The sequence below is a fragment of the Myotis yumanensis genome, unplaced genomic scaffold (assembly GCF_028538775.1).
Source record: "Myotis yumanensis isolate MYYU_CA2020_CCGP unplaced genomic scaffold, mMyoYum1.0.hap1 SCAF_17, whole genome shotgun sequence".
Taxonomy (NCBI): Eukaryota; Metazoa; Chordata; class Mammalia; order Chiroptera; family Vespertilionidae; genus Myotis; species Myotis yumanensis.
The window spans coordinates 8,307,925-8,326,068 of record NW_027223768.1 but is presented as its reverse complement, the minus strand read 5'-3'; the positions used below and the strand labels follow the sequence as shown (position 1 = coordinate 8,326,068).

At 40.1% G+C, this 18,144-nt stretch overlaps 2 protein-coding genes across 4 annotated transcripts in view; both read left to right on the top strand.

The window, feature by feature from the left end:
• Positions 1–3,091, top strand: part of DENND2C (DENN domain containing 2C) — a 50,363-nt gene extending 47,272 nt beyond the window's left edge. For all 3 annotated transcript variants that reach the window (XM_070396133.1, XM_070396135.1, XM_070396132.1), the window contains one exon: positions 1,216–3,091. In XM_070396133.1, coding sequence (XP_070252234.1) covers positions 1,216–1,247 — 32 coding nt within the window. In that variant the 3' untranslated portion in view covers positions 1,248–3,091. The remainder of the gene's footprint in view (positions 1–1,215) is intronic.
• A 928-nt stretch (positions 3,092–4,019) lies between these two features.
• On the top strand, positions 4,020–15,200 carry BCAS2 (BCAS2 pre-mRNA processing factor). Its single transcript, XM_070396312.1, has 7 exons — positions 4,020–4,154; positions 4,262–4,354; positions 7,430–7,500; positions 11,281–11,442; positions 12,552–12,602; positions 13,213–13,293; positions 14,463–15,200. Exons 1-7 carry the CDS (start codon positions 4,062–4,064, stop codon positions 14,587–14,589), a joined length of 678 nt encoding a protein of 225 aa, XP_070252413.1. The 5' UTR covers positions 4,020–4,061; the 3' UTR covers positions 14,590–15,200.
• Positions 15,201–18,144: the final 2,944 nt, after the last annotated feature.

The following is an 18,144-nucleotide window of genomic DNA, read 5'->3' as shown; positions in this document are numbered from 1 at the left end:
GAAAAACGAGGCTGAGAAAAGCTTTTGCAATAAGCATGCCTCATTGCAAAACCTTTACAATCAGATCAATGATATAACCCAAGCAGGCTGACCAGAAACCATGACCCCTAATTCCAAAGTGTTTTGGAGCAAAAGAAGTCTCTTTCTCAGAGGTTGGGATTCTCCGTCAGAGTTGTCCATGGGACCGTTTTCCTCAGATGATGCTCCCTTAAGATGTAAGAATTTGCATGTCACAATTATTACTCTTTTCTAGGTCACATCCCTGGGGGAATCTTATAAAAACTGGACTTTTTCCCAGAAAAATATAGTTAGAACATACAAACATTTTGCATATAACTTTAGGGTGTTCATGAACCCCCCTAAAGTCCATCATGGACTCCAGTTTAAAAACATCTGGCTTAGAGGACATCTGAAACAACAGAGGTTGTCCTGCAAGTCTCTAATTTTACACATCATAAAGAAACTTGGGCCCGGCCGGTGTGCCTCAGTGGTTGCGTGTCGACCTATGAACCTGGAGGTCATGGTTCGATTCCCGGTCAGGGCACATGCCCAGGTTGTGGGCTCAATCCCCGTGTGGGACATGCAGGAGGCAGCCAATCAATGATTCTCTCTCATTATTGATGTTTCCATCTCTCTCCTCTCTCTTCCTCTCTGAAATCAAGAAAAAAATATTTTTTAAAAAGAAATATGGTAGTTTATGATTGTTCAATTATAGTTACCTTTTTAAGTTTTCAGTATGATATAGAAGAACAGTGGTGTGCTAGCCCAAAACAATGAAGAACCTACAATCTATGGTATTTACATTCATCTTTGAAATATATACCCCTAATTAAAATTAGGCCTTGTCCTTAACTAGCTGAGAGACCATGGACAAATTATGCCTTGGGCTGTTGTTTCATCTTTATACCATGGGGTTAGATTAGATCAGTGGTTCTCAGCTCTGACCACAATATTATAATCTCTGGGGAGCATGCCAGTGATTTTAACCTGCAGGCAGGGTTGAAAACCACTGGATTAGATGATGTCTGAGTTCCCTTCTGCCTCTACAATTGTAGACCTTGGAGGAATCGGTTAATCACATCAACTGTTCGCTTGATATAGCAGCTTACTCCAGAGCTGTTCTGAATAACTAGGTTATTAATCCCTTGCCTCAAATAATGTAAAATAAAAAAAAATGAACTAATGAGAGCTCACTCTACTTTTTTCTCCCTGTAGGAAGTAAAATGAAATTTCTGCAGAAGAAATGAAATCTCCCACTGACTTCTCATCCTAAATAGGACAGAAAGTGCCAAAGAAAGTATTTTTCCAAGAGTCAGGATGCCCTGAAGTATTCTACAAAATCCTTGAAAGCTGAAAAGGTTCCAAAGCGGGCCAGAGTCTTGGAGGAGGAGTCTCCTGGTGCTGCTTTGTAATCACTGGAGAACTGTTGGGAGTCATCTGGAACCAATGCTCTCTTCACTCTGCCTCTGGTTGTTTTTAAGTGGCCTTTTCTACTTGATTCTTGGGCTTATTCTTTGTGTTTTGTGCTTAGGCTGTAAAGGCACTTGTCTTTTATCAGGGAAAGACTTGGTGTTGCATTTTTTAAAAAGCAGCTCAAAAGAGGAGCACAATGAGAGAAGTGCTGAGTTCAAGGTACTAGGGAGGCATGACAGAAGTGGCTAACACTAGCTCTCCAACATGTAATTCTCATCACTGAACTACATGGCAGCTTTAAACCTATGGGCTGTTTTCTGTCCATGTTCCGTCTAGGGGAGTCTCACTTATTGGAAGCCCTATTTATTAGTACTGTTACTGAGTACCCTGTAAAAGTAGACATCTTGCAACTCTTCCCCCACACTGTGTGGTACTGGAGTAGCATGTCCCTCATGTGTCAACATGAAACTTTTTGGAATTACAACTAATAGGAAATGTCCTTCCAAGGGCATGAGATCTACGTTTTATTTTACTTTTTTAGTGTCTACCCCGTGCCATGCACTGTCATACATGTGTGTATGTCATCTTAGTCTTCAAATCGACTTTCTGAGATACTTGCATCTCCATCTTACTAGTGAAGAAACTGGAATTCAAAGGAGTTAAGTAACTTGCCCAAAGTTATACAATAGAACCAGGACTGAAGCCAAAACTGTTCGTTGGTGAACACAGATAAAGCTGGTTGGTCCTGAGCTGGACATTTGAGCTCTATGGGATTGTAGCTATTGAAAAGTTCTCTTTTAAGCTGAAGTGTACCAGAGCCAACTCAGCTCTGAGGATAAGGGACTTCAAACTAGAGGTGTCTCGATGAGACTCTTTTCAGTTCTCCTAGGATTGTTGGAATTTTTGCTCTAATTGGAGTCATGAAGATGAACATTACCTGGGACGACACCACATCATCACCCTAACCTTTAAGGTCTAAAGCTGCAGTTAGTGATTGGAAAGAGGAACTTGTCAGTGATGGTGCTGTTTTCTTTGGTGTTACAGCAAATGTCAGTTTTCTTCAACTCCTGATGATGGTTTTACCTGGCATAAAAATATTTATTCAAGCTTAACAAAACCTTACAAGGTATATGAGGACATAGTTTATTGACTTGTACAGTATTGTCAGTTCACCCATTCAGGTGTGCATGGATGAATTGAAGCAGACACCAGGTAACCGGTGCTACATAATTACTATAGATGTGGGTCCAGCAAGTAGAACTGAGCCCATGTCTTTTTAAAAATGTTTATTAAGCAGCTTACCCCAATGGGGCTTTTACCAGATAACTCTCCATTTGGTCTCTTCTGACAAAGATTGTCAGAAGAGGGAACACTAGCTGCTGATGAGAGAACAATCAGTAACTTGGAATTGTTTATAAAATGGGGGCAGTAGGTATTATTGTGGTGGATCCTGGCCATGCCTCTGTGAGACCTTTGCTTTGGGGATGAGGGTCATATTTTATCCCTGTAAGCTGGAGCTGCTTCCTTTTCTTAGGTCTGTTTTATTTTGTTTTTTGTAAAGTTTTATGAATTCTGGACATGTTTGTAAAAGAATTGTTCAAGATGTGTATAAAATGTTGTTTACAGTTCTTCTAATGAATAAATACAAAAATCCCATGGGTCTCTTGGAGAATTTTAAGTAAAATTGCTTAAAATGTAAAGATCTTTTATTTCACTAAATCTATAGCTAGCACATCCATCTAACAGGTTAAAAGGTAATCCGGTGTCACTTTTTCAGATATGATTCTATATATAGAAAACCCTAAAGACTACACCAAAAAACTATTAGAAACAAACAAAGTTGGATATAAAAATCAATATACTAAAATCCACTGCATAAACGACCGTCTGAATTAACCCAAGACTAACCAGGCTTAATTACCGTGGCCAATATTTTCAGGCACTTGGCAGACAAAAAGCTTGGATTTAGACTGCACACAGGGCAGGATATATTCTATTACCGGCTGTCCTAACAACAAAATGACTGGATTTTACAAACGCCCTGAAGGCAAAATGACAGGATTTTTAAAAGTTGGGGTTGGTGGGCAGTTACCAATCTCGCCTGGTGTAGATCAGATTACTTTTGGTAGGCAGACCATTAGAGCTGGGGACTGCGCCCACTTCTAGAATCTGTGAAAACACTGCCCTTACCCAAAGCGCAGCATCTTAGGGCGCCGAGCACGAAGGGTGGGAGGACAGCATGGAGTGCAAGGGGAGAGGAGCCTAAGGGAAGGTGGAAGGTTAGAGGAGTAAGCCGAGGGGGGAAACCGGTTTCTCTCCCCACGCCAAATCCTGCAGCCAGTCCCACACAGAAGTGTTACGATCCCCTCTCAGAGCGCGTCCGGGAGGAGAGCAACGGTCTCACTCCTCCACAAGCTGCAGCCAGACGGAAGCATAAAAGTGGTGCAGGCCGGGACGGGAAATTGACACGGTCCACCGAATGGGCAACGACGTGACGTCACATCCGGCCAAAACAAAACAGGGCGGAGCGCGCCTTCAGAATTAACAACTGAGCATGCGCACGTGACGTAAATTGTGGGCAGCGGGCGCAGGCGTAGTGAAACAGGCTTGAGCCTGCGCAGTTTCAGAAAACGCAGGTGAACCTCAGGATGGCGGGCACGGGCTTGGTGGCTGGAGAGGCTGTGGTGGATGCGCTGCCGTATTTTGACCAAGGTTATGAAGCGCCCGGAGTGCGGGAAGCGGTGAGTTTGGGTGTCTCTGCAGGAGACTCGCGCTCGCTGGCCCTTGGAGCTGGAAGCAGCCGCGTACAATTTGCTGCCCCGACACTGGCCCCCTTTCTCGTTCTCAGGCTGCGGCACTGGTGGAGGAGGAAACTCGCAGGTATCGACCTACTAAGAACTACCTGAGCTACCTGACAGCCCCGGATTATTCTGCTTTTGAGGTAAGTGTGATGTCTTGAGCCCGGCATAGGAATCAGGATTCCCGCGAATCTTTAGTTTGGGTTGAGAGCCTTACCACGTTCAAGTGAATTCTAAATTCCGGCTTCTAAGTATTGCTTGCTTGACTTGCATAGGTATTACCAGGCCATTGAAAACAGCTAGATAGGCCCTAGCCGGGTTGGCTCAATGGATAGAGCGTTGGCCTGCGGACCAAGGGCCCCGGTTGGATTCCGGTCAAGGGCACGTACCTTGGTTGCAGGCCCGGGCCCTGGGGGGGCGGGAGGCAACCAACCGATGTGTTTCTCTCACATCGATGTTTCTCTCTGTCTTTTCCTCACTTACACTCTTCCTGAAAAATCAATGGAAAACTATCCTCAGGTGAGGATTTAAAAAAACAATTTTTATAAAAACAGCTAGATAAGCCTTCTGTTCTGGGGTTGTTATTCTGAGACCCACAGACTTTCTGAAGCTCCGAAAATTACTTAACAATCCAAAAATTAGTGTGTACGTGTTTCTGAGCTAGATTCCTTTTGTTACTTCTCAGCGGGTCCCCTGCGCTCTGAGGTCCACTCTAAGTGATGTAGGGTTTTTAAGTATAGATCAGCCGAATGCCCTAAGCGCCTGAGAACCCCTGGATGGTAGTAGCCTCTCTATAAAGCCTAGGTGTTTACAGAACGTGAATGAGGGGACCAACCATATCTGCCTAATATACCAGTTACATGTTTTGTCTGTACACCCAAGATATTTAGGGTCTAATGAGCGAAATTAAATGTAAAATATTTTTAAGTTAATGGATTCTGTTAAGCATTTTAATACATACATGTTTGGGGTTTTTCCCCGTTATAGGTAACCATTTATTTATGAAAGATTCTGTCATTAAAATGCAATATTTATGTTGAAGTAACATGAAAAATATACTGTTTTAAGTAGGAGAGAGATTTTCCCATGATACGCTATTTTCCCATGCTTTTTCTAAATACTGTTATCCAAATATAGATAGTACCACATCGAGAATTAAGTACAGTAATGCTCTCTTAGTAGATTGATTTTTGAAAGTTTCACAGCTGGCATTCAGTTACAAACTTACAAATACTCGAACTAGTTTTTTTAGCTCTCTAAAATACAACATGCTTCCTATCTTTATAATTAGTATTCTGATTATTTAATCCTTTTTAATAATAGGAGCTGGTTGTGTACTGGGCTTACTCTCGAGGTCCTAAAAATAGCCTGTGAACTATATAATTATGTTTACTATCCCAAATTTTGTAGATGGGAAAACTGCAGCTTAGAGAGGCTAATGTGCTCAAGACCTTAACCACTCCTCAAACTGGCTTTGAAACTGCCCTTTGTTAATTAATTTAACAACTATTCATGAAGGTCTTTTCTATGCCAAGTAAAGGGCACAGGATAGGTAAGGTCCATACTCATGGAGGTTACGTTCTAGAGTGTGAGGACAAATAAGGCAGAAAATATTAGATTATTGATAAAGCTATACAAAGAATTAAAGTAGTTATGTCTTCTTCACCGCCATATCTTTATCACTTAGAAGCCTGCCTGGTACACAATAGGCACCTAAATATTTAAAGAGCTTCTAAGGCAGTTTTATTCAGTGAATGCTTACTGGTGCCAGACATGCCTAGTGTTTTTTCATAAATTAGCTCCATGAGAGTTGGCTCAGTCTTTGCAGCGAGTTGAGTTCAAACTCCAGATCTCTCACTTAACTGGCCATGTGAGTTAGTAAGAGTTCCTACATTAATGGCTCAAGATGGCTTGCTTCATTTTTATAGCTTCTCTTTTATCTAATTGTTGGTTGTTATCCTTGTCTGTCACTGCATATTCTCTAGCTAGAATACCCTGGTTTTCTGCAGGAAACTAGATAACTATATTTTCTTAGAGCTTTGTGTAACAGCAGTAGTAAAAAAAAAAAAAAAAAAAAAAAAAAAAGGTTTTCTCCAATAAGAAATGCTTAATGCAAAACTTGTAAACTAGGAATGTGGGCTTCTGAAAGCCTTTTTTTTTTTTTTTACCCCCCTTAGGCCTAATTGTTGAGAAAGTTGCAACCTTCAAAAATGAAATTACATGGGATATCTAAATATTTCACTTAATGCAGTTCTTTATATTCAGGGCTGGAAATATGCAGAACAAATGGAATAGGATATTGATCAAAACATTGGGCCCAAAGAAACAGAGTTATACCACAATTTTTGGGAAAATTGTTAGACCAGATAGTAGAAACCAGTTTTGTTTTTTGTGGGGTTTTTTGTGTTTGTTTGTTTGTTTTGCCCATTCCCCCCTTCATTCTTGGTAAGGAGTAAAATGTAAAATAGCAGCCAGGACCAAAAAAGAAACTATAGCCTTAGGTTCATAGCCTTAGAGCAAATCATTTTATGTCCAAGCCCTCTATTCCTCACCCCCAATGAATACTTAGATCCATGATTCTCAACACTGGCTTTAGTTTACAATTGACTGGTGAATTAAAAACAAAAATTATAATTGTGTCCAGTCTCCACTTCAGGACAATTAAATGGACTGGGGCGGTGGCCGGCAAACTGCGGCTCGCAAGCCACATGCGGCTCTTTGGCCCCTTGAGTGTGGCTCTTCCACAAAATACCAACTTCTGCGCATGGCCCACGAAGTTTCAGTCGCACTGTTCATGCGCGCCCGCATGTGGTATTTTGTGGAAGAGCCACGCTCAAGGAGCCAAAGAGCCGCATGTGGCTCGCGAGCCGCAGTTTGCCGACCACTGGACTGGGGGAACAGGGTGGGGTGTGGCTGAGATTGGAATTGTTTTCAAAGCTCCCAGCTGATTCTAGTCTACTACTGGGATTGAGAATCTTACTAGGATAATCAGTCCTGTCCGCCCAGACCCTTTACATACGAAGTGTGTGCCTGTTCTCCGGACCCTAGAGAGCATTTAACCCTGAGAAGACTTGTGAGAAGGGTGATGATCACTTATCATGGGTCATTATAAAGTATAAGCATTTTAGTAGGTTAGATTCATTATTTGTTTGGTGGTTGTTAATTTTAACTTGCTGGTATGATTTTGGAAATAATTCTTTCTCTAATTTCCACATCAGACAGACATAATGAGAAACGAATTTGAAAGACTGGCTGCTCGACAACCAATTGAATTGCTCAGTATGAAACGGTAAGTCCTATTTCTGGAGTCAGCTAGGCTCAAATCATTCTTTTTTTTTTTTTTTTTTTTTTTTTTTTTGTAATAATAACTTACTTTAATAATAGTGGTTTTATAGTAGTTTAAATATATCTGTTTACTGAAATTCATCACAAACAAATTAACAAAAGAAAGCAAACAAAAACAGGGGGCAGAGAGTGGAAATCTATAATCCAAAAAGTAGCATATGTTTACAGAATATCCATATCCCAAATACAACTATAGATTTCACCAGTAAAAACCATAGTAAATATATGATTCAGACCCTACTAGTCAAATCATAAATGGGATCTTAATTATAAATTCTTGTATTTGGACCAAGTAGGCCATGGGTGCTGCAGATACATTATAGAACTGCTATGCCTGTATTTTTCTCATGTAGGATGGGCCATCCATTCCATTGCTGCCTGATCCAAGCATTGCTTTTATTTTATTTTTTTATTTTTTTTTATTTTTTTATTTTTTTAAATTAAATCTTTATTGTTCAGATTATTACATTTGTTCCTCTTTTTTCCCCCCATAACTCCCCTCCTTCCAGCTCCCACCCCACCCTCCACCCTCACTCCCCACCCACTGTGTTCATCCATAGGTGCATGATTTTTGTCCAGTCACTTCCCGCATCTCCCACACCCCTTTTTCCCCCAAGAATAGTCAGTCTATTCCCTTTCTATGTCCCTGATTCTATTATAATCACCAGTTCATTCTGTACATCAGGTTATTTATTCACTTGATTCTTAGATTCATTTGTTGATAGATGCATGTTTGTTGTTCATAATTTGTATCTTTACCTTTTTCTTCTTCTTCCTCTTCTTAAAGGATACCTTTCAGCATTTCATATAATACTGGTTTGGCGGTGATGAACTCCTTTAGCTTTTCCTTATCTGTGAAGCTCTTTATCTGACCTTCAATTCTGAATGATAGCTTTGCTGGATAAAGTAATCTTGGTTGTAGGTTCTTGGTATTCAGCACTTTGAAAATTTCTTGCCATTCCCTTCTGGCCTGCAAAGTTTCTGTTGAGAAATCAGCTGACAGTCGTATGGGTATTCCCTTGTAGGTAATTGAGCCTCTTTCTCTTGCTGCTTTTAAGATTTTCTCTTTGTCTTTTGCTCTTGGCATTTTAATGATGATGTGTCTTGGTGTGGTCCTCTTTGGATTCCTTTTGTTTGGGGTTCTCTGCGCTTCTTGGACCTGTAAGTCCATTTCTTTCACCAGGTGGGGGAAGTTTTCTGCCATTATTTCTTGAAATAGGTTTTCAATATCTTGCTGTCTCTCATCTTCTGGCACTCCAATGACTCTGATATTAGACCACTTAAAGCTGTCCCAGAGGCTCCTTACACTATCTTCACACTTTCGGATTCTTTTTTCATTTTGCTTTTCCAATTGGGTGTTTTTTGTCGAATCTTTGGTTTGATTATTGTACTCCTCTGGTCTGCTATTGGGTATAATATTCTTTATTTCAGTCCGTGTATGCTTACTTTCTAATTTCTTTATCGTAGCATCGAGGGTCTCATTAGTTTTCGTGAGGTTCTGCACAAATTTATGGCAAGCCCTCAAAATTGCGATTCTTAGCTCCATATCCTCCATTTCTGTCATGTTTTTTTGTCTCCGCATCTTTTATGCTTTCTTGGTGCACCCCCTTGTGGTCTCTGTGCGCAGTCTTGTTCTAGCCAAGCCTTAATTGTTGTAGTTAACACTAGGGGGATTTGACCCTCAGGCCGACTGGCTATAGGAATCAGCTGTGCGGAAAACGTCTGTCTTCTGGGGAGGCGCTAATCCAGCCTTTGCCTGAGGCGATCGGCAAATGGCTGTGCGCAGGCTTTGGGCGGGGCGGGATCAACAGGGCGGGCGGAGGGAGCAGTTATGGCCACGCTCAGTCCCGTTCCCAGAGGTTCTGCTTCTCAGAACCCCGGCAGCCGCTGCAAACCTCGGAGAGAAAGCTGCCCTCAGGTTCCAACTGATGCCGGGTAATCCCGCTTCTCCCGTTTGAGTCTGGGTCCCTAGAGACTCGCCCGGATCTGGAGCCCAGAGTCTGAGACTCACTCCCGACAGAAAACGACAACCGCGCCCTCAGCCACCAGCCCGCTTTCGCGCGCACCTCGGTACCTTTGTATTTTCCACACTGCGCCGCCTCTGAGCCTCGATTTGCTGTTCTCTTTCCTTCTAGTTGTAGAGTCTCTCTTCAGCCAGCCTTCCTGTGGTTCTGGGTGATGTCCGTTCAGTCTTTTAGTTGTATTTTTGAAATGGTTGTTTGCGGCAGCGGTCTCCGGTGTTTACCTACGCCGCCATCTTGGTCCTATCTCAAATCATTCTTTAATCTTAATTTTTTTGTAAAACTACTACAGCCATGTTAAAACAAATACTGGAAGGGGAAAATCCTTGTCTGCTTATGTGTTTGTTTTTTCATATAGTAGTAGTTCATATAATCCTGTGTTAATGTTTGAAGATGTTCCTTTTTTTTATCCTCACCCGAGGATATGTTTTCATTGATTTGAGAGAGAGAAAGAAACATTGATCAGTTGCTTCCCGCATGCACCCCAACCAGGGATGGAACCCACAATCCAGGTATGTGCCCTGACCACCTTCTGGTGTATGGGAAGATGCTCTAACCAACTTGTAATGACCCATAAGCAGTAGGTTGTGAAGTAAATGTAGTAAGGCACCACAGCACTTGGTAAAGGAAGTAGGATAGAAAATGTCAGAATGCATTGTATCTACAGGTAAGTATTGCTTTGTGTAGTGGGTCACAGTGTAAAATATTTCTTACTCTAGGTCAGTGATGGCGAACCTATGACAGCGTGTCAGAGGTGACACGCGAACTCATTTTTTTGGTTGATTTTTCTTTGTTAAATGGCACTTAAATATATAAAATAAATATCAAAAATATAAGTCTTTGTTATACTATGGTTGCAAGTATCAAAAAATTTCTATATGTGACACGGCACCAGAGTTAAGTTCGGGTTTTTCAAAATGCTGACACGCCGAGCTCAAAAGGTTCGCCATCACTGCTCTAGGTTGTAGTCAGAGGTTTGAAAAATGCTACATTCATAAAGTGTGGTTTATTTTTTCCTTTTTCCCCCCTAAGGTGTTTGTTTTTGTTTTTTAAAACAAAATGGTTTACCTCTTGATCCCAGTTGCATTTCCTCAGTTTTTAAAGAATAATTGCAGTTTTTACACAGTATCTAGTAATAATATTAAAATGGAAATGAAAACTTCGTTTGTAGTAACTCATTAGTAGTGAACAGATTTATGAAGAGTGTTTGCTGGCTCTATTGGCAGTGTTAAAAGACTGGGCAGTGTGAAGAGAACAGAGTGAGGTCCAATATTTTTCTCTCGAGGGTGTGGGTATGTGGGTGGGAATGTGGAGAGATCATAGGTGTGTTTTACAAAAATGATAGCATGGTTTTTTGTATCCTACTTTTCCCCCTTACTACATTACAAACATCTTAATGTTTTAAGTGTTCATCAGTAACATCATTTAATATCTATTATAGCATTCCTTTATATGAATGTACCATAGATTAGTGAATCTTTTCACATTGATGGGAACAGTTTTTTGTAGCTGTGTGTAATATTGCTAACTCCTCTTTGTAAAGTGGTTGCTTGTTAGGGTAAATAGGTTTTTTGTCATTGTAAAGTCTGCATCTTATCTTCAATCTTCTGTAGTTTTTATAGTGTGCTTAGGCCCATGAGGCATTCTGTTGGGAAGAGAAAAGGTTTGGGGGACTATGTAGTTATATTGTTGTTTAATTTCAGATATGAACTTCCAGCCCCTTCCTCGGGTCAGAAAAATGACATAACTGCATGGCAAGAATGTGTAAACAATTCTATGGCCCAGTTAGAGCATCAAGCTGTTCGAATTGAGAATCTAGAACTAATGTCACAGCATGGATGCAATGCCTGGAAAGTATATAATGAGTAAGAAATTGCTTGTTGTTTTTTTAAAAAAGCCGTTCCACCCACAGCTTTGGGTTTTTGTGTGTGTGTTTGTTTTTAATGTAGGAAGTAGGATAGAGGAACTGGGATAAAAATAGTAGAGCTGAGCCCTAGTCAGTTGCTCAGTGGTTAGAGCGACAGCCTTGGGACTGAACGGTTGTGGATTTGATTCTATCAAGGGCAAGTACCTCAATTGCAGACTTGATCCCTAGTCCTGGTCAGGGCTCATGCAGGAGACAACCAATCAATGTGTCTCTTTCACATCCATCTAAGACCCACCTCAGAGTTTGTGTACATAAACCTAACTATCAAAAAAACAACCAAACATAAACCTAACTATCACGTTTATTGTATAATATAATAAAATGAGTTCTGAGGTCTGATTTACAAATCACAACTTAGTAGAATGTAATTCTTAACGGGAATTACTTACATAGTTGATTCTTGTTGGTTTCATGTTATGTTCTATAAAAGTGGTCTTAAATACTGAATAAGCAAATAGTGTAACATTTCTCCTGGGGAAAATAAATACACACGTACATATAAATAACTCATCCTGGCAGGTTCTATTTTCTTTTTAAAAGAGAAAACAAAGTTCAGAAGTATTGAGTAACTTGTCAGAGTTGGACATTAGGCTCCATCCTTCAGTCATCTCTGTATGAGACCTGACACGGGCAAGCAGAGCGTCGTCTTACTCCACTTTAGCTGGGAACACGTGCGTCCACTGCTCAGATTTTTCACTGCTCTGAGAATGTCTGCCGAATGATCCAGAATATTGCAAGTATTGATTTTGAGGTTACAAATGAATCTGATTGGGTAGGAAAATTCATTAATACAGAATCTGCAAAAATAAGAATTGACTGAATAGAGAACATCAGAAACAAAGTGCCCACAACCTGGGCATGATCAGAATAGAACCTGGGATCCTTCAGTCTGCAGGCCAACGCCCAATGCACTGAGTCAAACCAGCTAGGGCAATATTAACTATTTTTAGGCAGAAAAATATGACCCTGTGTCAGCTAGATCACTTTTAATTGGTTCTATTAGATTTTAATGTATTTTAATCTGATTTTTCTCATTTTCTTCCTTAGAAATCTAGTTCATATGATTGAACATGCACAGAAAGAGCTCCAGAAGTTAAGGTAAAATGTTTTCTCATTTCAGAATAAAGTTTAGCTGAACCCCTAATTAATAGAGTGAGAAGAAAAAGGAACCAATGGATTATAGTCATATCAGAGTAAGCTATTGATGATCTGCTCTTTGTCCGGCATCCGGTGTTGGGTGTGCCCCACCTGAGTGGAGGAGAAAGAGCCCTGAGGTCTGAAAACATCTCTACCAGGTCACTTTGAATTTACAAGTCTGCAGGCATTGAAAAGGATCTTTTAGAAGGGAGAAAAGTTGCAGAATAACCTGCATATTCTGATTTATGTAAAAAAACCCACAAACAAATTAATCTCTACACGTATAGGAAAGAGTCCAAAAGACATCTATCAAAAACTAACCAGCTGTTCTTGGGGAGGAGGAGAAGCACATGGGAGGAGGGCTTTCAGTTTCTAGCCTGCATATGTGTGTATGCTTAGTTTTTTCACAATAGGTGTGTTTTATGAAATTGAATTGAAAAATAATTAGAGGAAGGTTAATTTCTGGAATGAGTATGATTTCATGTATCTGCTCTCAAGGAATTAAAGATATATTACATTGACTATAGATTGTTAAAATGTAGGTGGGTTTTATAAGTAATTCTTTTTACAGGAAACATATTCAAGATTTAAACTGGCAGCGAAAGAACATGCAACTCACAGCTGGATCTAAATTAAGAGAAATGGAGTCAAAGTGAGTACCTCCAATTCCATCATGTATTAAATTGCTTAGCAAATTTAAGATCAAGATTCAATAGTCTGATTCAAACAGTATTCCAATGGGATGGATGTCACAGGTGTCAAAGCAATGCTGTCTTCTGAATACTGCCTTGCCTCCTGAAGCATGGGCTTAGAAGACAATGGAAGAGTTAAACCAAAACCTGAACTGCTGCTAATTGATTCTGTTCTTAGAGTGCCCTGTTTTCAGTGCAGTGTTTCTTCTCTGAATGCAGTTCTACCTGTTTTTAAGGGGAAAAAAATGACCTATTTTTTAGCTTTCAGAAGGGAGTTTTAGTACTTTCTTGATAATTGGTGTCTTAGTCCTTTTTATCCTTTGTTTATATATTTTCTTTTTTGAATGTTGTTCTTTATATACACATAAGTTTATACAAATTCCTAAATATAATTGTGAATTTTTGTATTATTTTTTCTTTTTTTCTCTGCTGTTCTTCTACCTTCCCTCCCTCTGTCACATACATTACTCTCCTTGTTTCACCTTCCCCTCCACCTTCATGTACTCCATGTTATCTATTAGGCAACTTTTCATATTTTTTCCAAGCTAATATAACCTAAACATACATGTGTGTTTCTTTTTGTTTGTTTTTAGAGATTTTTTTTCCTAGGGAAAGACTCCTTGAATCGCTGGAACTCTTTCTTATCAACTCTAGAAATTTCTCCACTGTGTTAAACTAATGACTCTGCCCTATTTCTCTCTCCTTTTCAGTTAATCACTTAAAATACTATCTCCCCTCACTCTTTCTTATCTCTCCAGTTCTTTTGAAATAATTATAAATTCAGATGCAGTTGTAAGAAATAATGCAGCCCGACCAATGTTGTTCAGTGGTTGAGCATCAACCTGTGAGCCTGGAGGTCACAGTTCAATTTCTGGTCAGGGCACATGCCCGAACTGTGGGCTCAGTCCCCAGTGGGGGGCGTGCAGGAGGCAGCTGATAATGATTCTCTCTCATCATTGATGTTTCTATCTCTCCCCCTTTCCCGTCCTCTCTGAAATCAATAAAAACATTAAAAAGAAAAGTTAAAAGTGAAGATTAATGTTACGGCCCTGACTGAAAATGTATATCTGATAAAATCTTCTAAAAGAAATTTTACAATGAATAATTTTCCTTTATTTTTCTATTCTAGTTGGGTATCCTTGGTCAGTAAGAATTATGAGATTGAAAGGACTATTGTACAATTAGAAAATGAAGTCTTCCAAATGAAGCAGCAACTTGGAGAGGCCAACAAAGAAAACATCCGACAAGACTTCTGAAGAGACATTAATTCTGTGGGTCGGAAGGAAGGCAGGTTGGGTTTTCACAGAAGATCGGGCACTGCTCTGTGAAGGTCAGCAGCATCTTACAGGAATCATCAGTTGTGCTTAGAAACCATAGAAAGTGACTGTGATCTTCTGTTTGTACATTAGCAAAATAAAAAGTTTCAGCTTGGTATTTTTTTACCATAAAAAAAATCTTCAGACTTTCTAAATAAGTATGACTTTAGAATATGTCATAGAATTAATTTTGAGCCACTTGGACCATATTTTGTATCCAAGAGATCTTTAATGAAAGTTTTCAACATGTACAAGAAGTTGGAAACTTTTGGTTTATATATTTTTCAAATAAAGAGATAGCTGTATACAAATTCTTGATTCAAACAAGACAAGAAACACAGTGGTGCCCTGGCTGGTGTGGCTCGGGTGGCTGTGCATTGTCCTGTGCACCAAAGGATCGCTGGTCCCATTCCCAGTCAGGGCACGTGACTAGGTTGCAGCTTCGGTCCCAGGTCGGGATACATATGGGAGGCAGCCGATTGATGTTTTGGTCTGTCTCCCTCTCCTTCCTTTTCTCAAATCAATAAAAACATTTAAAGAAAAGAAAGAAATACAGTGGCTCCATGTATGTCATCTGTTTTCCTTACCATAGGTAACAGTTACATAAAGCTGAATATGTGCTGAGCATTGTTCTAAGTGCTTTAGGCAGATGAACTAAACTTACACGAATAAAATAATTATTTGATCCTCAAAAACAGACAGTAGGTACTATTGTTCCCACACACAGACTTGTAACAGGTGCCGATGTAACTTGCCAAAGTTTTATAGCCAGAAAGTGCCATCCAGGTTTTGAACCCCAGTCTAGCACCAGAGTTGTATTCTTACCCACTCTATTAGTGAGGAATTTGAAAATATGAGAGTCCTGCCCAATTCAGAAAAATACTTGCAACATATCAAAGGATAAGTAGTCTTCATGTATAAAGACCTTCACAAGTCAGTGCTACTTATTTTTCTTTAACATTTTTTTTAAGACAGTTTGAGCATCAAATGTGATCTTTTGATGTTTAAAAAAATTTTTTCATTGATTTCAGAGAAGGGGGAGAGAGAGAAATATCAATGGTAAGAGATATTGATCGGCTGCCTTCTGCACGCCCCGTACTGGGGATTGAGCCTGCAACCCATGTATGTGCCCTTCACCAGAATCAAACCTGGGACCCTTCAGTCTGCAGGCCGGCGCTCTATCCGCTGAGCCAAACCAGCTAGGGCAGTGGTCGGCAAACTCATTAGTCAACAGAGCCAAACAAATATCAACAGTACAACAATTGAAATTTCTTCTGAGAGCCAAATTTTTTAAACTTAAACTATATAGGTAGGTACATTGTTATTAATTTAATTAGGGTACTCCTAAGGCTTAGGAAGAGCCACACTCAAGGGGCCAAAGAGCCGCATGTGGCTCACGAGCCGCAGTTTGCTGACCATGGAGCTAGGGCATCTTTTGATTCTGTTAAAAAATTTTAATGCCCATGGAGTGTTCATTCTACCATTGCCTAATCCAATTTGCTGCACCTTCTACTCAGCCCAAAGAAATTGTATATTCTTCCCTTCCTTGACTGAAAGACCAGATTTCAGGTCATCTTTGCTCCTGCCTGATTCTGCGTGATACTCAGAGTCCTTTGTTGTACTGTTTGCTAGTAAGTCCCAGTCTCCTGTAGTGACCACCTTAGAAAGCTTGCATATTTCCTTGGCCTGGGTGAGTTTGGTGAGCTGGGTTTAGGGTGTACTACTCCATAGAAAGCAGTAGTTCTAGTAAACAACAAATGACTAAGACTGATAATTCTTTGCATTTTTAAAAAATTAATCTTGCTCATAAAATTTGGTCCTACTAAGAATCCTCTCTTGTTCATAACTACATAGAGTTTGAGGATGACCCCAACAAAGCTAAGGGAAAACGAAAATCTGTATGATACTGGATGAACTATAGCAAGTTAACCAGCCCTACCACTGCCAATAAGTTGCCCATTTTGCAAGTCACTTTGAGTTAAATTTTCTCACTTGCAACATAAGCTATCCTTACTTTAGGCCCTCAAGACAAAATACCCAGATTGCTTTTTTCTGAAGAGATTTAACATAGGCAACAAACACTTAATATTTATAATGTTTACCTCACACTAGACAATTTGGTTTGGGGTCTCCTCATCCTACAAGGAAAGTATTGGGCAGGGATAAGAGTAAAATAGTCCATCATAATCTGTCAACTTAGAAACAGCTTTCTAACCATATGAAAAAATTTTCAGTTACATCAAGTTCACTGGCATGTTTGTAATTTGTCTTAAATATTTTAATCATATTACCACTTGTAGTTTTTTAAAATTTATTTTCAGTTTTTATACAACAACCCCTTTCCACCATAACACACAGCTTCTAATCTATGTTTTAGCTCCTCACTCTTAAAAATGAACAGGAGCCGAAACCGGTTTGGCTCAGTGGATAGAGCGTCGGCCTGCGGACTGAAAGGTCCCAGGTTCGATTCTGGTCAAGGGCATGTACCTGGGTTGCGGGCACATCCCCAGTAGGAGATGTGCAGGAGGCAGCTGATCGATGTTTCTCTCTCATCGATGTTTCTAACTCTCTATCTCTCTTCCTTCCTCTCTGTAAAAAATCAATAAAAATATATTTAAAAAAAAAAAAAATGAACAGGAAAGCCCTGGCTGGTTTGGCTCAGTGGATAGAGCGTCGGCCTGTGGACTGAAGGGTCCTAGGTTCTATTCCAGTGAAGGGCACGTGCCCGGGTTGTGCCCTTGATCCCCAATAGTGTGTGCAGGAGGCAGCCAATCAGTGACTCTCATCATTGATGTTTCTCTCTCCCTTCCTCTCTGAAATCAATAAAAATATAGTTTTAAAAAATACATGAACAGGCAATCGAGTGAGGATTACCAGACAGGTAGCTGAGACATCTTGATCATGAAAAGCAAGGAACGAAACAAATGGGAAACCGCGGAGAAAGCAGATGGTGCAAGAAGCAAATCTTTTTTGTTTTTTAAGAAATACATCCTCGCCTTGGCCGGTGTGGCTTTGTTGGTTGGAGCATCAACCCGTACACCAGAAGGTTGTGGGTTCGGTTCCGGGTCAGGGCACGTGCAGGAGGCAGTCAATCGATGTTTCTCTCTCTCTCTAAAATCAATTTTTAAAAAACATTTAAAAGATTTCAAAAAGACCCCAAAGTTTCTTACCCCCTTCTTCTAGGTGAGAACAGAATGAGAAGACTGCTGTCCAGTTGACTGGATTTGAGTGATAATTCCCCAAAATAAGGTGAGGATGGTGAGCCTCCAGCAGAAGGAGGGAAATTATGCAGATAAAAGTAACATATCTATTACACGTCAGATACTCTCTAGGTTAAGAGAGAACCCTTTGGTCGTGGCTGGCCCAGTATGATAAGCAGTTCACCCACCTACTCTCCATGATGTATTTCTTTGTAAAGTGTAGTAGACATGTTACGTTTATTCTGTTGTAATTTTAGTAGTGGAAAATTGGGATGTTTTTACTAGTGTATTACAT

Excerpts from the sequence above, each read along its gene's own strand:
- BCAS2 (XM_070396312.1), top strand. The coding sequence starts at position 4,062 with ATGGCGGGCACGGGCTTGGTGGCTGGAGAGGCTGTGGTGGATGCGCTG. Across the intron at positions 11,443-12,551 it reads GCCTGGAAAGTATATAATGA|AAATCTAGTTCATATGATTG; the intron begins GTAAGAAATTGC and ends TTTCTTCCTTAG. Across the intron at positions 12,603-13,212 it reads AAAGAGCTCCAGAAGTTAAG|GAAACATATTCAAGATTTAA; the intron begins GTAAAATGTTTT and ends TTCTTTTTACAG.